Here is a 27,522-nt window from a genome sequence, read left to right as displayed (position 1 = left end):
AGCGTTAGGAATATAGAATAGTCCTTTTTCCATAAAGTTTATTCAAACAGCAGACTTAAACATAAGAGGACTTGTCGCGAATTGTTCATTTGGATTACCGGCAGCCCAAAGTCTCCACCCTTCGGGATGAGGTTCAATGTAACTCCGCCCCCTCCGTTCCTGCGTGGGAGCTGCCGCTGCAAGTGAAGCATGTTGGAAGACACAAAAAGGAAGGGAAGTGCCGACACAACCGTGGATAGCTAGCCGATCACGTCGTCGTTGTTCGGCGGGCAAATAACACCTGCTAATGAACAGACCGGCCAGTTATTGTTGGAGGTGAGCACAATTCGGACTTGATTCCATAACGTTTCAATAATTTTGTAATAGTGTGAACAAAGTTAGCTTAATTAAGCTATGTTTACGTCGCTCGCGGCACGCTCGTCGTGGAAAAGTAGCAACAATAATGGAAAACACCATTATGTCACAATGTGGTCAAATTAATTTCTATACAATTTAGTTTGATAGTTGATTAAAAATAGCTGAGTTCACAGTAGTCATTATACCGAAAGCCTTTGGTAGCCTTGTTCTACACTTGTTCTGGGGTTATTTGTTTTTATCTATATTATCCATAGCTAAATGCATCCACACATGCCACTTTTCAATGTGGAACTATTTCGTGTTATTTTTTGCTAATTCAGGTAGTGTCTCGGGTGTAGATTATTAGCAAACGCCCTGCCAACTTGACAAAAAAAAATACAGTATATATTTACCTTTACTTTTATATTTACTTTTTTTTTTTTTACACAAAAATAGAGGTTTATCGTGTGTATATTTTACCATCATTTGTTTCATTCTCCATATATGGATAAAATATATGTATTAAGTCTAATTGTCTGAAAGATTTTTAATTTTAATGAATATTATTGCTAAATTCTGTGATGCGCTCTATTGCTAGGTGTATGGAATAGGTGATTATTTACCCACAGAACTGATTTGGTCTTATTGTTTTAGTCCTTGCTCCACAAATACTAATGCTTAAATACAATGTTGCCTGAGTGAAATCAATTACCACATATCTTCAAATCTATGGTTAGTTAGGGAAAGATTTGTTACAATATACTAAATGTCACATTTTTATTGGACTTTCATGAGCAGGCTAAAAAGCTTTTCTGATTTTTTTTGAAGGGGCTTCAAGGGTTAATGATGGTTTCAGTTAGAATTCTGGACCCTATTTACCCTGGAACAGAACCTCTAGTGTGACCCACTATCACTACACAATGGTGCAGAGTGTAAACCACAACTTTGGCAAGCCCTAAATTAGACGAGAAGTTATGTTGAGCGAATACAGCCATGAAATGCGACCTTGGCATCGTGAAGTTCTTTTGCTCGACTTCTGTTGGCTGCGATGAAGACACTTTCTCTGGCTAGAATAAAATAGGAGACGATGTGTATCCAAGTGTAAATGCTGCTGTGCATTGCTAAGTCCCTTTCCTGCAAGTTCGGACATGTCAACTCTTGCGGGAATGGAGTGTAATGTTTTACATTGCCTCTGGCGTTATTAGGTGGAAACCAAAGTCTTTCGCATTATTTGATAGTGGTTTGTGGATTTTAAGTGTAAATATTACTATGTGTGAGTTACTAAATGCTACTGTTTTTGAGTCATCAATATTTGCAGAATGAGTGGGCTGCTTTGACCATTGAGACAAGAAAGTCACACACGCCCCCACAGTTTTCCATGCATTCTGATGGTGCTCCTGCTGGTGTAATGAAACTTCATAGCTTGCTCTGTCATGGTCACATAGGTGGACCAGGACTGACATTTTATCCACAATTTGAAATCTTCAGTGTGAAATTTATCAGCAGGCCAGCTGTCACTTTATTATCACCAGTGACTGTCTTTTTTTAAAGGTCTACTTTTTTAGTGAGACACTCCACCAGCTGGTCTCTTAGTGCACTGTCTATTGTGTGGATCTGCTCGTCTTGAAGCAGTTGAGGCAAGATGGAGTGTACTGCTTGGCTGCAAACAGCAGAGGGGCTGTTGATTCATTCTCAACTGGTTTTCTATCTAAAGATGAATAAAATCAGATACGGGAAGACCTCCGCTTTGGGTGTGTCTGTGGTGAGGTGGTAGCTAATGTGTAAATCATCCAATTAATTTCTTTAATCATTTCGCTGAGTCCCTATTGTTGTCTGTGGATTGGAAAAACCTTGTCAATACCTGCTGTGGCTGTAGGCAACCTTCTGATGTAGCTATTTCAAACTCCACTATATGCAGTATTACCACGGTTAATGAGCTCCAGACCAGACCATGATTCATGAAGTACATTTCAACAATGTAGCATTTCTTCTTCATAAATTGAATATTTTTGCAGTTGGAGCATAGATGCTATTTCGAAAGCTTTGAGATTGCAGCAAACCACAGTGAGAGCCAGTATGTACAAATGGCAAAAATATAGAACAGTAGTGAATGGCAGGCCAACCAAAATGGACCCAACAGGTCACAAAAGGCTCCACAACAACATCCAAAGAATTGCAGGACTAACTCATGACACTGGACAAAAACAACCTGGTTGGCAAAGTCTCAAGACAAAAAACACTGTTGAACAAAAAGAACTGTAAGGCTTGTCTCAATTTTGCCAGAAAACATCTTAATGATCCCCAGACCTTTGGGAAAATACTCCGTCTGACGAAAAGTTTTTTACATGGTGTGTGTCCAATTACATGTGGCATAAAAGTAACGCCACATTTTAGAAAAAAACCTCATACCAGCAGTCAAATATGGTGGTGGTAGTGCGATGCTCTGTGGCCGTTTTGCTGTGATAAATGGAACCATGAATTCTGCTGTCTACCAAAAATCCTGAAAGTGAATGCCCAGCCATCTGTTTGTGATCTTAAGCTGAAACCAACTTGGGTGACAAACATGCAAAAAAAAAAAATCAATCAGCAAGGTGTCAACAGTTTTTCACATGACTCTAATCAGAGAAAATACGGCATTTAAGACGTACATTGTAAATAAAACACGTCCCTGTGCATGTTGACCGAAAGTAACGTCAGGGGTTGAGTTTTAGCTGGACTTTTAGTTTTAGCTAATCTAATTTAGTTTTAGTTTTTGTGCTTATCAGTAGTCGGTGTGTTGTACAGTATGCTTGTCAATAAAACAGTACCACACGTACTGCATGCACAGTAAAAAGTTAGACTTTTCAATCGAGTTTTGAGGGCTTTGCTGGTATTTTTGAGGGGAATGTGATGAGTTAAGAAGGGATGACAGTTCCGTTTCGTTGACTGCAGCTTGCTTGCAGAATGTATGAGACAATCATCTTTGGTGAAATGTCTGTGACCACCATATATAGGAGAGTGAATATGTCAGTCGCACAGACGGAAGGATGTTGTGCAAGGCCTTGATTAGCACAGTCACACACACCCACATTAGACGGGCCACTTTGCAGCATGGGAAATGATCACTACTTCATTCATCTGGGCTATTTACGAATACGCTGCCACCATGGAAAGAATTCATTTCCCTGTCTGTTGACACTTAACATGTTCATGCAGATTCTTGCTTATCCAATCAATAAATGTAACCTTTGAAAGTCTTTTGAGTTTGCACGATCCCCCCAAGCCATCCTGCTAGCTTAGTGTTGACATCCTCCTCCGATTTTGTATCAGCATTTGCAATTAAAGTGACTGTTGCTAGATTTAGCTTAGTGTAAAAAGACCCACCCCTCCTTTCTCCAATTGCCATTGTTGTCTTGCCAGTCGGGACACAATAATATGCCTTATATACTGTATGTACTCAAACAATACTACATGTACTCTACTGTATGTATTCAAATGCATTTAAGGTATACAGTACCTTTTGTACCTTGGTACTTTGCAGTTCAGTTTATTACTGCTGAAGTTGAATGCAGTAAGATAGTCATTTTAAAATTCTTAAAATATGTTGTATGTTATGGAACAAAAGTGAAGTGACACAACATAATGCCAGGTTAGCATATTTACTGAATGTCCTATGAAATCCTGATATCCGAGATACGCTCTCTGCCATTTTCCACCACAAATGTAAGACTGTCCAGTCTCCACTTCCGGATCGGATTTGGGATACAACGCATAGAACATTTTAAAAAGGTAAATTATCAACTACTATACCGTTTATCAACTCATATAAAGTTGGGTTTCGACACAACACCGGTCCTCTTAAGAATTCGGGAGTGTGATGAACCACAGTGGAATGGGCGTACCTGGAGGCAGGCTGTGGTTGGAACAAATTAACACAGTTTTCATGGTCAAAATCCAAAGAATTGCAGCTGGAATAGGTGAAGATTCTGGAATATCTAGAAAGCCTTCTGTGCTGGTTACCGTGTTTAGCTGCCCTATAGGAGATGAACTCAATACAAGGGGCCGAAAAATTAGCACAATAGCACAAAATTTCCATCAACATGGAAATCATCGGGACCTACAAAATGATCAAACTTGAAGGTCGCACATTAGTGGATGGCTGACAGATACAGTGCGTAGTTGGCAGAGTTCCAGGCATTGTGTACGATATGTTTTTTTTAAACAAAGCATATGTATTAAAAAAGGAGCCTTCTCTGCAAATGAACCAATCATGTTATTCCAGACTCAAGTCATGCTAAATCATAGACCATTCTTACTGGACTACTGTCAGTGTTGTGAGTTGAGTGAGTTGCATGTCTTGAAGGCAGGTCAACAACAAGCATCTTGGCAACTGTTTGGATGTATTTCAATAAAACAGAGGAGAAACTATGCTGTGGAGGCGCGTTGTTTCTCAACCTTGAGTCAGAGTGTGAAACATGCCAAAAATACACAGAAGGTGAAAATGTGGATGTTTTCAAAGCAGACGTGTGATATATTGTATTTATTTGTGATTTATGGTATGCTATACTGCAAAATATTTTTACACTAAGGTTTGTCTGAAATAGCACTTATTTATTAGCTGTGAAATGATACAGCTGTGTATTTCTCCTGTTATTTAATATGTACGTTTTTTTTCATTCTTGCCTGTACTCAAAAGCAATCAGTGCGCTTCATCTAAGTCAGGGGTCTCAAACTCTATTTACCTGGGGGCCACTGGAGCTAGGGTCATGGCAAGGCTGGGCCACATCAGGTTTCCCCCCCCAAAAAAACGCATTTATTAAAAACAGAAAAATATACAAACTTTTTCAGTGCCGATTTTCTACGATAAAAGCTCTGATAAAACATTCCACTGTTCTCAAATATCTTAATTTTTATTTTTCTGCACAAAATAAGATGAAAATAAATAAACCAAGAATAAAGAAAATCAATCAATCAGTAATAAATAAATATAATAATAATAATAATAATAATAAAACCTCAAATAATAAAAACTTAAGAAACCACATATAGTTGGTGGGTAGACTAATTATTTTTTTCAGATTAAAATTAACAAAGCATTATTAGAGCCCTGTAGACATTACAAAACACGACTATAGTCACATTTATACTTTTTTTATTTACAACATATTGTGCAACTGCAGGGTTTTGGGACACATGCTAACTCGCAAACTAGAGAGCTAGCGACCTAAACGGTAGCCTTCAAGTTATTTCCTTTCAACTTAAATAGCCAAAAACTTACCACTTCCACACGGATAGGGAGGATAACTATTAAGAGTTTTTTAACCTTTAACATGAACATTAATCAAACGTAATAATTTTTTCTGGGTACATGATACCATACAGCATCCATATCAAACTTGCGCGGGCCACACTAGCATTAAACTTTCATATCAAGGCGGGGGCCTCAAACTAGTGTCCAGCGGGCCACATTTGGCCCGCGGGCCGCGTGTTTGAGACCCCTGATCTAAGTAGTGGGGCTCACATGCATTCAGACTATTACGTGGACTTTGTCATGCCAGTATTTGCAACAGCAGTGAATGAATGAGCACTTGCCAGTCAGGATTAACACTGCATCAAGGCAAGTCTCACAATTCCAGTGTCTTGTGGAAGGGAGGCTCAACCATGGTGACAGTGACGATACCCAGAGGAGGACTATACACTGCGAGTTGTGAAGGTGCTTTGTTGAACCCTTTGGGCATTTGTTGGCAAGGCTACTTTCCAAGTCACGTGATTAGAAATAGATGACACCGCTGAGATGCCTCAGCTTTGCTTTGACATGTGACTCTTTGGAATCTGTGTGACCTCAGTGAGTGGACTGCTAGTTCACGCTTACATCTAGCCTGCTGTTGATAACCCTCCATTGATACCATAACGCCATACACTATTTGTAGTTTTTGCTAAGAGAAGTAAGACAGTTGTGTTTAAAATGCCCCCTGTAATCAGACTTGTGAACTTGTGCACATTTTTCGTACATGCACACATTTTGACCCGGTTTCAGTTTTGAGTGCAGTCTATGCATGTATCGTGACATGGACCTCCCCCAAAAAATCATAGTAATTTATTTCCTGTCAGTATATGACTCTTTCAGAGGGTCTATAGCCCATCTCCGTGAATGCCTACTACTCAGATTTTGGATCAACATTTGTAATAAAAATGGCTTTTGTGACTAAGATTAGTCCCACCTGCAATAACACTCTCATTCTCTCTGTAATTATTGTTGACTCACTACAAGGGAAGCTAACAAGCTAAATAGTCGACAATAGATGTGGCTGATCAGAGTTGACGTCACATTGCGCACTCAACCTTGACAAAGCGCTATGTCTCTTATACTGTAATTTAAGCAGCTTATAGTCCGGAAAATACGGTATTAGCCATCTGAATAATTGGTAGACCTTTATGTGGCATCAGTACATTACATTTTGTATGTGTTTGTATGGACTTATTACAAGAACAGTCTTTTATCTGATATATAATAGTTTTTCTTTGTGGTTCCTAACTGTCTGCAGACTGCGGTTGGAACTAGACCCTACACCACTTGAGCTCTCTGTCCATTAGTAAATCTACTTCATTATCTAAGTGGCTGGGTGGGCAGGTTTTTATACATTCCCCTATATGCTCCTCTCTAGGGAGCCAAATTAGGCTTTTAGATTACTCTTGAAATATTTACTATACATGGTGAAAAGACGTCACGTAAGATTGAAACACACCTCCTGGTTGTCATTAAAGGAAATGTGGACATGGGAAGAGAAATGAACAATGAAGCTCTTATGGGAAAAAATGAGGCTCTTGACTGAGCTGGTGTCAGATTTCTTTGCTGCTGCCATTCCTGCCCCACACACCCCCTCAGCTCCACATTGATTTTATGGACCACAAGTCAACAACAGCGTCAAAGCTCTCAAGACAGTAATGAGTCAACGGTCGTGTTGACCACTGCCGATGACATTTTACAGAGACTTGTGCAGGGGACTCTGATTTCTCCGGAAATACTAAAAGTCTGTGATGGGATATTTTGAGCTTCAGGACCTGAAGGGCTGGCTGCTTGTTCCTGTTTTTGACAGTGACTTTGATAAAGACAGAAGTAGATAAGTGTTTTCCTGCCCTTGAGTGGACAAACTGTCAATATGTGTAATATGAATATGATTTCCTTGTCAGCATTTATCACATTTCACTGTGTTTGCAAAATGGATATACTGTTGAGTGAAATTAGTTGAGTCTAATATTTCTTTAGCTGTTATCATTTTAGCAGCAGGTGATGCAGAGGAAGGGGGATCTGATCTAACCTAACCAGCTGGAGGTACACATGATCAATCTCGTCCCTTGTCACCTAACAGATGCTGTATCAGTTGCTTTTTCATTACACAGTGACGTGTGTTAACCTGATACCAGTAATTCATTTCTAATTGATACCTTTGCCTCTGGCTAATTAGATCAATCATACCCACATGTAGTTGGATAAATCAATAAGCAAGTGATGGATGGCTTGTGGCAGCAGGGTTAGGATGTTTTCAAATGAAAGAAGTAATTGAATTTCTTTCTTAAAATAAACATCAATATATCTGAGTATATTTCCACTGGAACCATTCTGCTGCTCGTATGGCTGTTGTTGATGTATTCATGTTTGATTAGAAATGTTTCGCCCTATTTTTTCATAACTATATTCATGAACCACCTTAGGGATTTTCCTCAAATGGTGGTTGGCAGCATTTTTGGAGAAAATCAGCCTGGTAGAGAGCCAGTTGCTTCAAGCTGTGGTTTCATGGAATGGAATAGTTTCCTATAGCAGGCAGTGACTCTCATGGCATTATTTTCTCTTCTTCAGAACTTTGTCAGGATGCCGTCGCAGGAGGGGGATGAGCCACCTCCCAATGGGAGCCGGTCGAATAGTCGCCTAAAGAGCAAGAAGCCGCCCAGTCTTGTCATAGCCATACCTAAACCCGAGGAGATAATGTCCCATGACCCAACTAAGCAAGTAGGTTGACTACTTTAATGGAATTTCAATGTGCGTACCACTTTCGAATGGTTGTCACTACACTAGTGGTGTCATGACACACCAAACTCATGAAGATCAGATGATAAAGGAAATTTCTTGCCACGTTTTAATCTCTCTTGTGACAACCCTAGTTGTATAAATTTTCTGTCACATGTAATTGTATTATTTTATAAGACTTGTTTATTTGAATAAAAAGCCAGCTTGTACGCCACAAAATCAGAAACACGGCTACAAAACTAGTATGATAAATTCTGTGTATATTGGTGCTGTAACAATATATTGTATTACTAATGCCGTACCGTTTTCCCACATTGTACACATTAAAAGTGTGGGACACACACTCTCAACAAACCCAGTGTGCTTAAATGCAGAATCACAGATCCGGATGAAACAGAGCACCTCTACTGGCCCATGGAGTGGGAAGGAATTAGAAGAAAGCAGTGTGCCGGAGTGTACTGGGCTACAAGTTAGAACTATTAATACTGCATGTCAGGCAATAAAATGATCATTCAGACTGTTTAATAATTCAGACTGTTAAAACTGTTACGGTAGCACTTGTCTGCATCGTTGCAGTTTCCTAAAAAGAAACACTGCACACCAGGACTGTACAAAAAGAGAATGATGCACGACTGTAACCATTCTTGTTGGGTAATATTAATAATTGTAAAAAATCAGAACAATAATGTGTTGAGTTTTGCCTGTGCAGAGTGGCATGTCAGACAGCTGTCCTGCAGTTTTGGGGGCTGGAGGCCAGACGTGTCATGTCACCTCTTGTAGGCCCCTTGCTCTGAATACAAACGTGACATTTTAGTCCCACTGAGTAGATGTGAAACAGTTCAATGACACATACTGCTACCCTTAAACTATTCCTGGAGAGTAATTACTGTTGAAGCCCTGCATATATTTGTATAGCCAAGCACACTCTCAAACGTTTCCCCTTAAAAAGACTTTGGAACTGCTGTGCAGCAATGTGCTGTACGTAAGGTTGACACGTGTCTAAGCAGTACTGCTATTGCATTTGATAGTCTTGTCACATTTCTTCATTAATATTTGTTTTTTTAGTCCAGTGACCCACAGAAAGATGAACATTTGATATGGCAATTGTTGAAAGCAATGGTGTTACAGTAACCTTTGTTTCATATTTTCAGAAAATTGTATTATATTCACAGTTGTACAGGTTATACTCTCCATTCGTCTGTCTAAAATAACTTTTGTGGCAAGAATACAGGTCTCGTAGCAGTACTTAATATTTAAGTATGAAGTAAAAACTCAATCAAATATTTATATTATTTAGAATATGAAAGTCTAAATATATGAATCATAAAACTGTATATACTGTAATATATATATATATATATAATTTTATTTTATAATAAAAAAATATTCCCGTCCCTTCCCTCTTGTCTACTCAGCCCCTGCGGCCATCTTTAAAGAAAAGCATGAGTAGCCAAGCAACTGGTTCCTTGTCGGAGAGTATCAGCGGAGCCAGAGATGGCGGCCTCTCAGCCTCAGAGAGAAGGGCAAAATTTGGAAGACAGACCTCTCTCTCGCAAAGCATCCGCAAGTAAGAGAGACTTTCACAACCACTGTTGTTGTTGTCTTTCTTGTGTTATTTCCTTCTCTTATCTCCCCTTATACCTGTAGAAATACGGCTCAGTGGTTTGGGGTAGGAGAGGACTGCGAAACCAAGCAGCAGGTTTGGCAGAGGAAGAGCCTCCGCCACTGCAGCCTACGCTATGGCAAGCTGAAGGCACAATACAGAGAGCCTGACACGGCCACCAGTATCGACCAGAGCCTGGAATCACCAGGAGCACAGAAGATGCCTAAGGTTGTCATAAAGACGTTAATATGTACACATCAAGACTTATCTGTCGTATCGCTTGTTTTTGCTAGATTGTGGACCCCTTGGCACGGGGACGCGCCTTCCGTTACCCAGAGGAGATGGACCCTCGCTCACCCAAGGCGCAGGGGTATCCCATCACCCCCGGGGTCACATCGCTGAGCTCCTTCACCAGCCAGCGTTCAGGGTACAGCCGCTTTCCCAAACGTAAGAGGGAGTCCGTCGCCCGCATGAGCATCCGTGCTGCAAATAACCTACTGAGGGTGGGTATGGCTTCAGGAAGTGTACTTTGTGTGTGGGTGCATGCGTGTCCTCGCACATATATTAGGAATCACACAAAGTACACAAATGAATGGACTGTTAGTGGACAGTGAAAGTTTATTTGATGTTGCCAAAACCCACATTGCAGCTTAATACAGACTGAAATCCAGGCTAAATTATTGCAGACCTCTGTATAGTATAATTTGGTGCAATGTAATATAAAATAAATGTAACACACCTAAGTCACCATACTGTAATAAAGGAAATATACAGTATCTTTGAAGTCGTGGCTGCGATGACAGCAATGTTGAAAATAACATGACAATAATCATGGCCTGTATATTTATGTGTGTGTGTGTTTTTTTTTCTTTTAACCAGGGCCGAAACAGCTTAGCGGGTTCCCTCACAGGTCGCAACTTCCCCAGGAGGAGCTTTGTCAGGCCGAGCTGGCTGGACGATGAAACTGTGGACTCGGCAGACATGTCAGAGTCACTGTTTTTTAGCAAGGTCAGCAAGATTTTGGCTCAGTTTCTTAACAGGGTTTTCAAAGGTGTGCTGCTATAAAACATCGATACACATAGGGCAGCAAGTTACCAGGACTAACAAGCTTCCTTCCCTCATCCCTCTTGGTCCATGTAGTATTTAGATAAGTCCCTCTGCTGGTCAAACTGTATCATTGCAGTCTCATCTAGTAATTAAACACAGCAAGTAGGTACCTAATAACAATGTCCACGATTTGCAAATGTATAACTGATGCTGACTAAATGTAGGACTGAAATGACAAGGACTTAAAAAAATTCTCTGCATTGTTTTTTTGTGACTTCTATGACCTTGTTGGTGGAGGTCGATGCCCATGATGAGTTGTACTCTATGGCGGATGATGTGTTTGAGTCACCTCCATTGTCTGCCACTTTTGCCCCAAGTGATCCACTAGACCAGAAATTGGCAAGCCTGTGAGTAAAACCACAATTATCTGATTCATTCTTTATTTTTGGCACACCTCTGAAATATGAATACATTGTTTCAAATGCTAATTACACTGATTTTTTTCTTTAAATATAAAAATTTCTTCATCTCTTCCTCCAAAACTCAGTAAGGACATATCTCGAACACCAACAGCTGTGCAGGAAAGAAGCCATCCTCGGCGGGGCCACCGCATTGCTTCCCAGGTGAAGCACTTTGCTTTTGACAAACACAAGCGTCACTACGGCATGGGCGTTGTGGGCAAGTGGCTGAACCGGCATTACCGACGCAGCATCAGCAGCAATGTCCAAAAACAGCTGGATGACTTCCACAGCCACAGGTTGGGAAATTGAATGTTCATTTTGTGACATGTCAAATATAAGAAGTACAATTTCAAGTAAAATTGCACTCTTCCATTTTCAGACCTTACTTTACTTACTGGATCACATTTGTCCATATTGTAATCACTTTGCTGGCCTGCTGCACATATGGTTTTGCCCCTGTGGGGTTTGCACAACATTCAAAAACTGAGCTGGTGAGTGACAGCTTTGCACTTGTTCAATAGGATATAGCCTTTTAATAATCAGGTTTCTAGAGCTACTGTGACCATGTGGTGTTATTTATACAGCTCTCTGACCCCCTCTATAGGTGCTGAAGAATAAAGGCATCTATGAGAGTGTCAAGTATATCCAACAGCAGAACTTTTGGATTGGTCCAAGATCTGTAAGCCTCAGTTTTAAAAGCTGTATATGACTGTGAAGGTCTGCTAAACCACTTTGTTAAACTGTACAGTATTGTCTACATATGGTAGTGACTTATGCTTTATGCGTCCCTCAGAGCTTTTGGTGCATTATGCACCAAATTGCATTTCTGCATTATGCACTATTGCCCACCATTATAAAAAAAAAAAAAAAAATATTCCCTCTCTTTTCAGGACGACCTGATCCACTTGGGAGCCAAGTTCTCTCCGTGCATTCGTCAGGACGCACAGATAGTCCATCTGATCCAGAAGGCCAAACAACTGGAGAAAGAGTCTGCATGCTGTGTCCAGAATGACAACTCTGGATGTGTGCAGACCTTCATCTCGGACTGCTCTGTATGTTTTTCATCTTCATGCATCTTTCATTGCTTCAAACATGACTCTAAAACAAACTGTCCACATAGGAGACATTGGCTACCTTCATCAAGTGGAACAATGAGCCTGTGGACATTAACAGGTCCTCTGGCTCTGTCTGTCATCAGGATCCCAGGTGAGGACACATGCATTGCATTGCATTGCACGTGCATATAACATTATTAGTATTAGTATGGGTACAATTGGATTAACTATGATTAAATCCTCCTCTCTCTTACTGTGAAGATTATGTGACGAGCCTGGATCGACTGAGCTGCACAGATGGCCAGATGACATCACTCAGTGGCCGGTGAGCTAACTTCTAATTTTCTCTCTAAAGGAAAAATGCTCTTTTTTGTGGGAATTTTGCCAATCCTACAACCCTTATGAGAGACATGAACACGTATGTCTTTTTTTGTTTGTTTTCCTCTGCGTTCTAACGATATCGAAACAGACAGACCATTGCTGCATGTATGGGACAAACTCATTTCATTTATATAGTCAATAGGAAAGTCTTCCAATAGCGCCAACAATGCTCCATATTATATTATTACATTATATCTAACGTGATATGCATATTAACCAAGCTACAGTGACCTTGTTGTTATTAACATGGTCACGCTGATCAAACTACATTACTGGTGCATTGACACTTAGCCATACCACACCGAGTACTAGCCAGTTAGTGACGAGCTTCACCACAGACTCACCAGACTCAGACCTCTACCAAAAGGTAAAGAGATGTCGCCAGTGCTATTGTGTTTTTATATTTGACTTCAACTCTTTCTCGCCGCCAAAGACATATTTATACCTTTTAAAAGCAACTGCTCCCTTCCAAACACATACTTCTTTTGCGTTTATTTGTGTAATAGTCTAAAAAAGGCCATGATGCAACCGCATAAAGTTGCAAAGCACAAAGTTGTAAAAACGGCCACAAGATGGCAGAAGTGCATTTCATAAGAGCTCGGCATGCATCTTTGCCTTGTAAAAAAGCTTTATGTAGCAACCAGGAAGTGCAAAGGCATTTAAGATTACACATTGAAGGGAAATTTGAATGCATGTGCACCAAACGCATGCGCAGTTCAGTAAATGTAATGTAAATAGTTGATGGCATTATATTTGGGGGGAGGGGATTTTTATTTTCATGTAGAACAGACATGTTTTGTGTTGATGTTGTGGCATCGTTGTTTAGATGTTTTGGCGCAATATATTTATGGCCAGGGCCGTTGACAGGGGGGGACAGAGGGGTATCTTTTCCCGGGCCCAGGCATGGGGGCAGGGGGCAGAACTGGTGTGTGTGTGTGTACGCGTGTGCGGGGGGCGGCGCCGCACCCCACTCAGATTATTTTGTCCCGGGCCCAGCCAAAGTCAACGGCCCTTTATATGACTACATTTGTGTCAAAGTGAACATCTTGAGCTGTCTGGTTTTATCTCTTTAGAATGTACAGAAAAGATATATATATATATATATATATATATATATATATATATATATATATACTATATATATATATATATATATATATATATATATGTGTTCATGTCTCATAAGAATTGTGGATAATGGGCGAAACTTGAAAAAGTGCAGTTTTCCTTTTAAATTCGAGAGGCTCGATATTGGCTTTCCTACTGATATCAGATATTGTCCATCACTTCATTACCAACATGATATCAACTGATATCAATGAACCAACTGAGATTGGCAGCAGGTCTTCCCCTGAACTGATGTCGTAATGAACTGAGTATGCTTCTGTTGCTGTAACTGGCATGCATTTTACAAATAAACACTGTTTATGTATATTGCAATATGCATCCTGGATAAGTTGGAGAAAGTAGCTGAAGAAAATGACTGGATGGGCCTTGTTCCCACCTTTGCATAAACTGCATTTACACTCATTGTAGATACGCTAATCTTGGAAGTAATTCCAGACTGTGGACATTTCTGTATTCCTCTGTGAGCACGGTGCAGTTTGATGAGGTCTTACTTGCATGCCATTATCAGCACTGATAAGATTTTTATGTCAGTATCGACCGATAATATCAGTCAAACGATCTTATGAGCCATCCCTGCTTTAAATAAATTTTTCTTGCACATTTTCACTCTGTATTTAAGTCTGTATTTGGTTTGTTTGTGCATGTCCAGGTGTGTACGTTACCCAAGCAATGGAACCACACAGGCTACAGACACATGGACTGTAACATCAAGGGGCGACCTTGCTGCATCGGAACTAAAGGAAGGTGAGATGTTGACATGTCTACCTTCTGGCTATGATTACTGAGCCATATATAACCACTTTTTGCCACCTGTAGATGTGAGATCACAACCAGGGAGTATTGCTCTTTCATGCACGGATACTTCCATGAGAATGCCACACTCTGCTCACAGGTAGTGTGTGTATATATATATATATGTGTGTGTGTGTATAATTAATAATAATTATAATCTGACTACACATCCCTTGTGCTCATGTTTTGTACAGGTTCATTGTCTGGACGATGTGTGTGGCTTGCTTCCTTTCCTAAATCCTGATGTGCCTGATCAGTTCTACCGTTTCTGGCTCTCATTGTTCCTTCATGCTGGGTATGTCTGTACTTCCTAAGGTGCCTTTAATTATGGGCTTATATATTTTGAGGCAACAGGGGATGAGCAGATCAGGCTTACTAAAGTAAACCTCTCTTTCAAACTTGCTAAGTCCACTTCAGTTTTGTTTCAAGCCAAAATGAATAGAATTTTAGTTCCTATTGTGCACTGATTGATGGCCAGCCCAGCTGGCACTATGACTTATAGAGGATCATATAACATAATAATATGTAGTTTCCCTACACGTTGCTAATCCACAACCAAAGTCTTCACACCTGCTTTAAATTACATTGAGAAACGTTTCCCTATTAAGTTACTGAGCAAGTAAGCATTCTACAGGATTCAAACCTAAAGCCCTATAGTAAGCTGTTTGCTCATGTGATGCTTAAATGATCCTATAATTCCAAACACGTCAGGAAACCCTTAGTAAGTGGAGATACAATGAAGCCTCAAAGATATTACTAATGTTGCATACAGATGTGCTTCTTTTTAGACTGGAACTGTTTGTGTTTGCAGGTTACTGCACTGTGTGGTGTCGGTGGTGTTTCAGATGACCATACTGAGGGACTTGGAGAAGCTGGCTGGTTGGGTCCGTATCTCCATCATTTACATTCTCAGTGGAATCACCGGAAACCTCGCCTCTGCCCTCTTCCTGCCCTACAGAGCTGAGGTGGGTTTGACATACAGTACATACATACTGTACAATCTAAGCATGACAAATTGGGTGTTCAGACGACCAAATAGAATTAGCGTGGCCATATAAAACACAAACCGTACATCACCGTAACATGTTTACGTGCCACGTCAGTGACGTCCAAATAAGTGGTTTGGATTTTCCGCTGGTGGAGCATTACTATTTGTGTGGTGTTTTTCCATGTTGTTCACACTCACTGGCTTAAACCAGCTTAGTTCACTTACCGGAGAAGGTTTCCCCTTCTGAGGATTATCAAGAGCAAACCTGACCACTTAGAGTAATTTAAAGACTTCTAGAGAGAGACACTTACATGAAAAATACATTTGCGTTTATCTAGATGGGAAGTCACATTGTTTGGTATGAGTGACTGTAAATATAACGAAATGTAAAACAATTGCATGTGTTGTTCAAACAGTAGTAACAGCATAGCTGTGTGAGCTGCAATGCGAACATTACAGTCACATTTTAACATCAACACCATTCTGTGTTAGCCTTTTCCACGAAGAATAAAACGGAGCGATATTTGGCAGAGCTCTTGGCTTTGTTTTAAGGTGTGTAGCGAAGCCTGCTAACAAAGTCCTCCATAGAGTGGTGGGTGTACACATTGCATCTAGTTAGGGGCGGGGGCAATATCATGTGCATTAGGAAGGTTTTCCTTCATGACGTCATGATTATCTCAAACTGTAGAAAGAGACTGTATTAGCGCCTCTTTTCTTAAAAGTAGAGCCAACACCTGACTGATATAGATAGATTGTGTAGTGTGTGTCTGTGATTGATTTTGTTTTTATACCAACACAGAAAAATACCATTATTTCTTGCCACCATTCATTTTCTGCGTCTTTTTAACACACGTGCACCCACAATGTGTTGATGCGTGATGCCTACAGAGTGTGGAACACAGTCAGGATTACCTACTTTTTACTGGCACGTCTGTGCCGCGTGTGTGTGTTTCTGTCAAAGCCGTCTTTCTTTCTCTCTTTTTGGGATTAGGCTAATGCCATTGTTTGGACAAACAAAGGCCACTACTGAGTGGGATTACTTTCTCTCATACACAGCAACATTTTTAGCACAGCTGAGACGTGTCTGCTCGTGTTTCTTGTTCACACCTTCTTGTACATGAGTGGTGCACGTGATAAATAGAGGTGTCCCAAGCTGATTTTCATATCAGATATTGGTGAGATATCAGTAAAAAAAAAAAACAGAATTGGATTACATCAGCCTGCACTCCGCTCCAGCCCACGTGATCACACTTACATCGCGTACTAACGTGTATTAACTAACTGTTGCAAGCAGTAGACATGATGTTGGCCTTGTTGCAGTCATTTTTTGTTAAAAAAGTAAAAAAAAAAAAAGACGTTTCCAGCAAAAGTTTCTCATGGTGGCACAGAGCCGGGCGAAGTATAATATCCCCATCCTCATCTCACATTTGAAGCGGCATGAGGTTTTTAGCAAGACTATGGCTTCGTCAAACAATCAACAACATTTGCAAAGCGTGAAATAAGTAAAGCGCCATCACAGAAGATATGCCTCATGATTTATCCAGTTATATTTTAACTTTTTTGAGCATCAACTGATGAAGCCTCCTCGGATGAGACAACCTGAACAGTCCACTCGCCATCAATTGAATGCTGTGAGAATACAATGACCTGGAAGAAAGAGAATATTCAAAGGCATGTCACACAAAAAAATTCCATGAGGTTTTTGCTCAGGAACTCAGGGAATATTCCAAGTGGAGCCCTTTTAATGAAAATAATGTTAAACTACTTTTTGTGTACTATTACATATTTACGTGACTTTGGATGTAAACGACCTTTGAATAAGATGACCCTGATTGCGCTGTTGAGATGTGAGGTGGCTTTTGAGTGTGACGCAGCTTGAAGTGAGAGCCAGAAATCCCACTGTCCGGCACACACACACACCAGGAATACTCAAGAGGAAGCGTAACTCATGACAGTAAAGCCACTTAAGGAAGTGATTTAAGTGGATTAGCCTCTACGTGTGGGGTTAAGAAGACCCTGTGTTTGCATAATTAGTTCTCAACTGGGATGGAATAGCAATATTAGAACATTTAAAGGGATAGTTTGTGTTTTTTGACGTGAAGTTGTATGACATCCCCATCAGCGGTGTAGTGCATCAACTGTGACACACGAGTCTCCCGTCGCTGTGTTTGAATATGTTGAAAATGCTGAAGCCTAAAGATCCTATTGACCTGTGTTCCTTACACTAGGGGCATTTCTGAACACAGCTCAATTACATTAAATAACGTTTGTTCATTTTCATGCCGCCTTGTCCTCGATCAGCTCTCATTTCTAACACTTTGATCTCAGCCAAGTAGTGAGTGGTGCAAGTCTGGAACGTGTCAGCCGGGCCGCGTGGGTGGCATGCTGTGCCTCGCTCTTGTTCTGTTTTATGGAAGTTGCTTGTCTCTGTAGATTAGCCATCTGCTTGTGATCAGGCAAGCCTCCAATAGTCAAGCCTGACGTCACGTTAATCCGCTCACCTTTTTTACGCCTGTGCTCTGGTATCTTGTGTCGCTTCTCCACAACGCCAAGCACATGACTCATGACCTTGTCTGGAATGCTTCTGCTTACATCCTGTTATACGCTGGACCATTTACAGTGCATCCGGAAAGTATTCACAGCGCTTCACTTTTTCTACATTTTGTCATGTTACAGCCTCATTCCAAATTGTATTAAATTAATCTCTTACCTCAAAATTCTACACAAAATACTCCATTATGACAATGTGAAAAAGTTTTTTTTTTGACTTTTTTTGAATTTATTAAAAATAGAAAACAAAAAAATCACATTTACATAAGTATTCACAGCCTTTGCCATGAAGCTCAAAATTGAGCTCAGGCGCATCTTTTTTCCACTGATCATCCTTGAGATCTTTCTACAGCTTAATTGGAGTCCACCTGCAGTAAATTCAGTTGATTGGACATGATTTGGAAATATAATAACTGTCTATATAAGGTCCCACAGTTGACTGTGCATGTCAGAGCACAAACACCAAGCATGAAGTCAAAAGAACTGTCTGTAGACCTGCGAGACAGGATTGTCTTGAGGCACAAATCTGGGGAAGGATACAGAAAAATTTCTGCTGCTTTTGAAGGTCCCAATGAGCACAGTGGCCTCCATTATTCGTAAATGGAAGACGTTTGGAACCACCAGGACTCTTCCTAGAGCTGGCCGGCCTTCTAAACTGAGCGATCGGGGAAGAAGGGCCTTAGTCAGGGAGGTGACCAAGGCCCCGATGGTCACCATACAGTCTACCATACAGGCCTGATTGGTGGATTGCTGCAGAGATGGTTGTCCTTCTGGAAGGCTCTCCTCTCTCCACAGAGGAACGCTGGAGCTCTGACAGAGTGACCATCGGGGCCTTGGTCACCTCCCTGACTAAGGCCCTTCTTCCCCAGTTGCTCAGTTTAGAAGGCCGGCCAGCTCTAGGAAGAGTCCTGGTGGTTCCAAACGTCTTCCAGTTACGAATAATGGAGGCCACTGTGCTCATTGGGACCTTCAAAGCAGCAGAAATTTTTCTGTATCCTTCCCCAGATTTGTGCCTCAAGACAATCCTGTCTCGCAGGTCTACAGACAGTTCTTTTGACTTCATGCTTGGTGTTTGTGCTCTGACATGCACAGTCAACTGTGGGACCTTATATAGACAGTTATTATATTTCCAAATCATGTCCAATCAACTGAATTTACTGCAGGTGGACTCCAACTAAGCTGTAGAAAGATCTCAAGGATGATCAGTGGAAAAAAGATGCACTTGAGCTCAATTTTGAGCTTCATGGCAAAGGCTGTGAATACTTATGTAAATGTGATTTTTTTGTTTTCTATTTTTAATAAATTCAAAAAAAGTAAAAAAAAAAAAAAACTTTTTCACATTGTCATAATGGAGTATTTTGTGTAGAATTTTGAGGTAAGAGATTAATTTAATACAGTTTGGAATGAGGCTGTAACATGACAAAATGTAGAAAAAGTGAAGCGCTGTGATTACTTTCCGGATGCACTGTATGCTGTCACAGAGGAAAGATCTGCAATTGTGAACATGATGAATGATGACCACAATGAGTCAAGTGAAAATACTGTTCAGAATTTGTTAACAAGGTGTGTTAATCGGTTTAAGTCTCCGCTGCTCTGACCCACAACAGCATGTTATTTGTTATACAAAATCTCACAAACATCAGGCCACCCCTTGCATTACAGCAAGCATTTTTATTACAGTTCATCTTCTGAGGGGAGCGTACTATGGAAATGAAACCTGTATATACGTTAGTAGTCAATGTACAGTATAGATTCACTAACCGCTGAAAATAAGTCAACATACAACCATTAGTGTGGAAACACTAGTGAGTACACCTCACGCTGAGCATGTCCAAATTGGGTTCAGGTCTGGAGGAGGGATACTCACCAGGCTCAGAATTTGTCACATCCCTGTCTCCACTATACCGGCTCATCCAAATGTCTGATCCACTTGTGATACTCTTACTCATCTCTCAAGCAAACCCAGCCATCATCATTGTCATTTACAGCAGGACCTTGAACACCACAGCTGTCTCAACAGCTAGTGTTACTGCTAGTATTATTACATAGATCAGGGGTCTCAAACTCATGTTACCTGGGGGCCACTGGAGGCTGGGCGAGGCTGGGCCGCATCAGGTTTAAAAAAAAAAAATAAAAATAAAAAATGCATTTATTAAAAACAGAAAAATGAATAAACTTTGCTTTGGTTCCGATTTTCTACAATAAAAGCTCTGATAAAACATTCCACTGTTCTCAAATATCTTAATTTTTATTTTTCTACACAAAATAAGATGAAAAATAAATAAACAAATCAAGAATAAAGAAAATGAATCAATCAGCAATAAATAAATAAATATAATAACAATAATAATAAAACGGCAAATAATAAAAACTTAAGAAACCACATATAGTTGGTGGGTAGACATTATTTTTTCAGATTAAAATTAACAAAGCATTATTAGAGCCCTGTAGACATGACAAAACACGACTATAGTCACATTTATACTGTTTTTATTTACAACATATTGCGCAACTGCAGGGTCTTGTGACACATGCTAACTCGCAAACGAGAGCTAGCGACCTAAACAGTAGCCTCCAAGTTATTTCCTTTAAACTTAAAAACCCAAAAACTTACCACTTCCACACGGATAGGGAGGATAACTATTAACAGTTCTTTAACATGACCATTAATCAAACGTAATAATTTTTTCTGGGTACATGATACCATACAGCATCCATATCAAACTTGCGCGGGCTGCACTAACATTAAACTTTCATATCAAGGCGGGGGCCTCAAACTAGTGTCCTGTGGGCCACATTTGGCCCGCGGGCCGCGTGTTTGAGACACCTGACATAGATAGATATGTGTCTGTCTATTATGCCTGTGTTACAGTTACACCATCAGTTGGTAGTAAATCTGTATTGCAATACAAGCTGTACACTGACTACTACTACTACTACTTTCATTTCTATAGTATTGTCCTTTTTAAGAAGATACTATATAAGATGCTTGCCAAAATGTAATGGTGTCTCAGTAGATGTCAAAAGTTTGTCTTCCTGTCTTTCCCTTCAGGTGGGTCCAGCAGGATCTCAGTTCGGACTCCTGGCCTGCCTCTTTGTTGAGCTCTTTCAAGGTTGGCAAATGCTGGAGAATCCCCGGAAAGCCTTCCTAAAACTCGTGGGCATCGTATTTTTCCTCTTCCTGTGCGGCCTATTGCCATGGATCGACAACATCGCCCACATTTTTGGTTTCCTCAGCGGACTGCTGCTCTCCTTTGCCTTCCTGCCCTACGTCACCTTCGGGACTTTTGACAAGTACCGCAAACGCGCTCTCATTGTGATGTCACTGCTGGCCTACGTGGGCCTCTTTTCATCGCTCATCGTTTGGTTTTACATCTACCCCATCAACTGGCACTGGTTGGAGCATCTCACCTGCTTACCCTTCACAAGCAAGTTCTGTGAGAAGTACGACATTGATCATGATATTAACCATGTGGTGCACTAGTCCACAGTGACCAGGCTCCAAAGCAGTGATCATGACATTTCCTCGTCAGATCCTTAAACCAAGAGGATGGGAAAGATATACTCAGGACCTCTAATGCACAAAGCTGGATTAAACCAAAGAAGATCCAAGGGTTTTTTTCAGCGTTTGATAAGGGAAGCTGTTCAATACGGGGTCTGGCTTGAAAGGAAACGGTACCAACTACATCGGTTGAGTGACACAGGGTCTAACACTATGGACAGAGAACTGCTGCTTCTCCTTGTTTTAACTTTCTCTGAGAGCTACAAAAAAGCACATGGAGTGGAAGTGGAACAGTAGGAGGGCCAATCATGTACAACCACTCGTTGCCTTACACTCACAATGCCAGTCTCAATCAGCTTAAATATGCATGTTTAGTCTTCGATATCTGTCAGTCACTTGCCCTGTGATTTTGGCAGCTGTATCTCATTGTCAACCCAAAGATGTTGACAATAGAGGATGCACTTGAGAAACCCTCCAAGTTGTTTATTTCCTGCAGCATTGTGGCATGTGTGTGACCACAGCTGCTGGGAACGCTACGGCGTGACCACAGGCGTGCTGAGGGATTAGCCGGTTAAGTGAGTTAGGAGATTTATCGGTTGACTCATGGGTCAACCGGTTGGGGGGGGGGGCAAAAAAACATGGAGTTGTACACCATTTTAAGAAAAATATATTAACACATTCTAGCCTATCTTATTTTATTTTAATGGCCTATAGGACTACTCTTAGCGCACCAAGTTGGCAAACAATCACTTGCGCCTCTTTTTTTTTTTTTTTTTTAACTCTTGCACTATGCCTTTTTAACTGAACCTCCCTGAAAACAATCATGATGAAGACACGGGGACCACATAGCATCTTCTCCTTTAACTTCAACATTGAGGTTATTGTTTGCCGTCCATGTCAAAATCACTGTTTGTCAAAATAAATGTCACTATTAATAATTATGTGTGTAATAGAGAAATGTACGTCGCATGTTTGCTTTATTTGGTTGTTGACAATCCGACGCTCTTCGGCCTTCTTGTTTTAAAAAGCTGTTATGCTGCTCCAGACTATTATTCCTTCATAGAAGCGGAGGGAGGCCCACTTTCCCCTGATTTGAAATACTGTTGAGAAACCGATAATAGTTATCGATTTCGCTGTACTCTACAGACTGAACTTTAAACAGAAAACAGGAAACTCCAAGAAACTGAAGAGCTGTGAAGCATACAAGCATATTCAAGAATCAAAATGAGTGTTGCGTATGATAAGTCTGCGGTAACATTGAATGTACCCCTTGCCTCATGCCCCCCCACCCATCCTGGCCCTCTTAACTATTTGAAAAGCACTGCTCTATATGCAGGAGTGCTTTGTTGTAAAAAGGACCTGCTGCAAAGGAGTCAAGGTATTCAGTCGTTCTCCCTCCATCACCCCTCAATGACAGGCAATTCTGATATGATTCAGAGGCCATATTTTGCCCGGGGGCTGCCAGTTGAATACCCCTGTGAAACATGTTGACACAATGTAGTTCTTTTGTGACACTGTACCAAATGCTCTTTCTGAAATCATCTTCAACACTGACAAGCTACAAAATAAACCCTTTATTCTCTTAAGAACCAAACAATCATATCAGTAATAATAATAAAAAAACAGCATTTGTCTTGATTCAAGACTTAAGGAGGCACAGATAGTGATGATCCTGCAGAGGGAATGCCAGATGTTAGAAGGAGCACTGAAAATTGAATACAATGAAAAGTTAGTCCCCTCGTTGCAGCCATAACATCTTCCTCTCTTGTGGTAAGACTTTCTAAAGATGTCTCTTGGGGATGTTTTTTTGTCCATTAGTGAAATGAGCGGTTTGGGGCATTTGTCCACTCTTCCAGGTCTTGTTTTTATTGTGATGTTCTTATGTGTCTCCAGTTTAACTTTCACGTTTCTCTCAGAAGACCACAAACACACCGAGGAGGTACCCTCCCTTCCTCTCAAACAGGGTCCCTTTTTCCAATCCAAGTCCATTATCACACCGGTCCTCTTCAGCACCCGCTGTTCCGCCTCATAAAGGCGTGTCCTCTAACCGGGTAGAACATCTCAATGAAGGTGAGGGGCCCCACTGTGATCTCGCTCGGGCCCTGGACCTTGAAGCCTGATTTCTGGTAGAAGGGGACGAGGAAGTCCTCGCACATGAGGACAGCCCGGCGGACATAGGGCAAGCAGCGGAGGTACTGCAGGTAGCGCCACATCAGGATGGAGCCTTTACCCTGTTGGCGGAAGGTGCGGTGCACTGCCAGGACGTGAATGTGGACTGTCATGCCGTGGGGCTTGTGGAGAGTCAAGGCGTCCTAGAAGATGGCGACAGGTCAGTTTGGAATGTGTCATTTCAATTGTTTTTATATGTGACAAATGAGTCGGAGCTTTTCTTCCTGACACACACACACACACCAGTACCTGGCAAAGTCACTGCTATCAAAATATAGTCAAACCTTTTTTTTTGAACTGTATTACACATAGGTTCATTTGCCCTGCACTGTATTGTTCCATGAAATAGTGCCCAAACAAAGCACTCTTACATGGTTCTTACACTTTACATGGTTCTTCTGGTGTTTATGGAAAACCACAATTCTTCTCTATAACATGTATTTTATTAATATTTTTGTGTATGAAACTGATTAATTAGATTTACATTATTTCCAGTGGGAAAATTTAGTTTTTCTAAACCAAACATTTTGGATGTAAGGTACCATACTGACCCAAATATAAGACGTTATTGCCCTAGAAAGAAAGTCGTGTCTAGAGATTTATACATGTAAACCCACAGGTTGAATTCTGAATTCCTTCTCCCAAAGAACTCACACACAGCAATGAGATCAAAGTTTGGGAAAAGTTAGTAAACAGAAGTTCTGATGCTATTGTGAAGATAATTGTGAGAAATGAAACAGTTATCTTGGATACTCCGGTTTCCTCCCACATTCCAAAAACACATTAATTGGCGACTCCAAATTGTCCATAGGTATGAATGTGAGTGGGAATGGTTGGTTTGTCTATACATATGTCTTATGTCTATATGACCAGCCCAGGGTGTACCCCGCCTTTCACCCGAAGACACCTGGGATAGGCTCCAGCATACGCAGACGGCACATAAGTGAGAGTATTTTTCCAAAAACAGGTCTTGAAAGAGGTCATCTTACATTAAGGTCTATACGGTAATGTTCCCTTTTGGTTGTTTATTACAGTAAAGATCCCAGGAATTCCGTTCTGGACCCATCATCGATTGGCAAGAAAAATCCACATGTAATTGACACAAGGCTCACTCCCCTCGCCTCCTTGTTCACTCACAGATTCAATCCACATATAAGTCCTACGTATGTCTCACACACTTAAATTAAATGCATTTAACTGTATAAAACGTATGTACTCACTGAATTATATGAAAGATGTTTGCTGATCAGGTAAATCTAATAAGCTGTGGCAGCATTGAGGAATGTTTTTTTGCTTGGCAGCATGCAACTATCATGTGGTCAAGCCCCACCAAACAATGTGGGTCTGATATAATTCAATTGTGATAGAATGTATGTCACTACTTACCAAAGTAAGCTTCTCCTGATCCCACAGTGATCCGATGATGAAAGCCACCAGACGGCCTTCCTCGAACCATCCCAGTGACAGCTCGGGACACAGGGTCAGGAAGTGTCGTACTTCATCCAACAGGAGAGGACACTCGCCGGAAACTGATATGAAGGCTGCAAGTACAGTATCAAATACATCAATACCGACTATACCTGTTTATGCTGTATATTGCTTCTTACCTTCTCTCTCTATCTCAAACACACTGATTGCATCCTCTGGGCTGAGGGAGCGGAACTCGCTGGCCGGCAGCGTGTGTCGACGTCCCTGTGCCACCGGTGAGCGCATGTGGAGCGGCTTCAGAAAGGACACTGCACTGACCACTGACATGCTTCTTTTTCAAATTTACCCTCCAAGAAGAATCTTTTTGAACCTGAGCTTGGACTCCTTCCTTCTTGCACCTGCTGGCTGGCGGCGTGTAAAGACTGAGCCCTAGAGAGACGCGCCAGGAGCTTTTATATCCTCACCAAGACGACGCACCTTGTACCACTCGGTAATCCTTGCAGCCAGCTGGATAACCAAACACTCCAACTCGTGAGGGAGCTGAACAATAATCATATTTACTCAGGGTCAACAATATGTTTGTGTGGTGTGATTTGGTGGGATTTGGTACTGCATGTGATGGAGATTCATACCGACAACGTGTCAATCAGCCCTTTTATATTAGAAAAGGACATAGAACCTATTTTGTATTGTGGTAGTATATTGCATTGAAGTTCATAGAAATAAAAAAGATAAGAGGATGTATATTTTTCCAGATGTATAAAAAGGTTATACATATATGGGTTGTGTGTGTGAGTTCCTTCACTGCTAAAAAACAAACAGTTGGCTAATTTGAGATTTTCCAGAATTTGTGATATATGGAGAATGGCATACAGAACATTTTTCCACAAAGTATGATTATCATGTATTTTCCAGGCAGCATGGCGGCCGAGTGGTTAGCGCGCAGACCTCACAGCTAGGAGACCAGGGTTCAATTCCACCCATACCCACCCATACCCACAGCCATACCTGTGTGGAGTTTGCATGTTCTCCCCGTGCATGCGTGGGTTTTCTTTGGGTACTCCGGTTTCCTCCCACATTCCAAAAACATGCTAGGTTAATTGGTGACTCCAAATTGTCCATAGGTATGAATATGAGTGTGAATGGTTGTTTGTCTATATGTGCCCTGTGATTGGCTGGTGACCAGTCCAGGGTGTACCCCGCCTCTCGCCCAAAGACAGCTGGGATAGGCTCCAGCACCCCCGCGACCCTCGTGAGGAAAAAGCAGTAGAAAATGAATGAATGAATGTATTTTCCATGCCTGCTCCGAGAGACCCGGGTTTGATTCCCTGCCTGGGCATCTCTGTGTGGAGCACTCCCTACATGGGTTTTCTCCGGGTACTCCGGTTTCCTCCCACATTCCAAAAACATGCTAGGTTAATTGGCGACTCCAAATTGTCTATAGTTATGAATGTGAGTGTGAATGGTTGTTTGTCTATATGTGCCCTGTGATTGGCTGGCAGCCAGTCCAGGGTGTACCCCGCCTCTCACCTGGAGACAGCTGGGATAGGCTCCAGTATACCCGGGACCCTCGTGAGGATAAGCGGCATAGAAAGTAGATGGATGTATTTTCCATATGTCAGAAGATCCTGAAAAGGCTTTGGTAGCAGATAAATTGATAAAATGCATCAAAATGACTTAATAGTAGCATTATATTCTTTCCTAATTTGCATACAGAGAGCCACCCAACATTAACACTTGTTTGTTGTCAACTAATGATATCCACTTGGCTATGTTTAGCTACATGTGTTAGCTATCACTGAATGTACAGCCACAATAACATGACTGCAGAGTGATTGTTCTGGTGTGTGTGCACAACATGTATGTGTCTGCCACACAAAAATAAATCTTATTTATAATCTTATGTTAAATCCTTCTTGCATAAAGAACAATTTACACTAGAGATGGGTAAACTACGGCCCAGGAGCCACATCTGGCGGCCTGCGAGTTTGCCCACCCTTGATTTACACCAATTTTCCTTAAGTTTACTTAATTGTGAAAAATATAGAATGTTTGTTCAATCTCTTATTTTAAACTA

At 41.1% G+C, this 27,522-nt stretch overlaps 2 protein-coding genes across 2 annotated transcripts; one reads left to right on the top strand and one right to left on the bottom strand.

Moving 5' to 3' along the window:
• The first annotated feature begins 148 nt into the window (after positions 1 to 148).
• Positions 149 to 22,786, top strand: LOC131127886 (inactive rhomboid protein 2-like). Its single transcript, XM_078793376.1, has 18 exons — positions 149 to 315; positions 8,174 to 8,323; positions 9,757 to 9,908; positions 9,989 to 10,172; positions 10,238 to 10,447; positions 10,824 to 10,952; positions 11,289 to 11,398; positions 11,539 to 11,748; positions 11,832 to 11,943; positions 12,057 to 12,131; positions 12,343 to 12,504; positions 12,573 to 12,658; positions 12,769 to 12,832; positions 14,666 to 14,760; positions 14,833 to 14,908; positions 15,003 to 15,103; positions 15,620 to 15,773; positions 21,399 to 22,786. Exons 2-18 carry the CDS (start codon positions 8,186 to 8,188, stop codon positions 21,828 to 21,830), a joined length of 2,490 nt encoding a protein of 829 aa, XP_078649502.1. The 5' UTR covers positions 149 to 315; positions 8,174 to 8,185; the 3' UTR covers positions 21,831 to 22,786.
• A 621-nt stretch (positions 22,787 to 23,407) lies between these two features.
• On the bottom strand, positions 23,408 to 25,885 carry aanat1 (arylalkylamine N-acetyltransferase 1). The gene is made up of 3 exons (XM_058070189.2): positions 25,625 to 25,885; positions 25,404 to 25,558; positions 23,408 to 24,160 (listed from the first exon to the last, which is right to left on the bottom strand). The coding sequence occupies exons 1-3, from the start codon at positions 25,770 to 25,772 to the stop codon at positions 23,855 to 23,857; spliced, it is 609 nt and encodes a 202-aa protein (XP_057926172.1). The 5' UTR covers positions 25,773 to 25,885; the 3' UTR covers positions 23,408 to 23,854.
• Between the last annotated feature and the right edge of the window lie 1,637 nt (positions 25,886 to 27,522).

Source organism: Doryrhamphus excisus, linkage group LG9, assembly GCF_037039965.1.
Source record: "Doryrhamphus excisus strain RoL-2023G ecotype Guam linkage group LG9, RoL_Dexc_Guam_v1.1, whole genome shotgun sequence".
Classification (NCBI taxonomy): domain Eukaryota; kingdom Metazoa; phylum Chordata; class Actinopteri; order Syngnathiformes; family Syngnathidae; genus Doryrhamphus; species Doryrhamphus excisus.
Note: the sequence above shows the minus strand (reverse complement) of the source record. Positions and strands in the feature narration are given on the sequence as shown.

What these genes read in the sequence shown, in the direction of transcription:
- LOC131127886 (XM_078793376.1), top strand. Translation starts at nt 8,186, where the DNA reads ATGCCGTCGCAGGAGGGGGATGAGCCACCTCCCAATGGGAGCCGGTCG. An exon ending in CCCATGACCCAACTAAGCAA is followed by an intron (nt 8,324 to 9,756) that starts GTAGGTTGACTA and finishes TTGTCTACTCAG; the next exon opens with CCCCTGCGGCCATCTTTAAA. An exon ending in GTCTGTCATCAGGATCCCAG is followed by an intron (nt 12,659 to 12,768) that starts GTGAGGACACAT and finishes CTTACTGTGAAG; the next exon opens with ATTATGTGACGAGCCTGGAT.
- aanat1 (XM_058070189.2), bottom strand. Translation starts at nt 25,772, where the DNA reads ATGTCAGTGGTCAGTGCAGTGTCCTTTCTGAAGCCGCTCCACATGCGC. An exon ending in GTTTGAGATAGAGAGAGAAG is followed by an intron (nt 25,559 to 25,624) that starts GTAAGAAGCAAT and finishes CTGTACTTGCAG; the next exon opens with CCTTCATATCAGTTTCCGGC. An exon ending in ATCAGGAGAAGCTTACTTTG is followed by an intron (nt 24,161 to 25,403) that starts GTAAGTAGTGAC and finishes GCCATCTTCTAG; the next exon opens with GACGCCTTGACTCTCCACAA.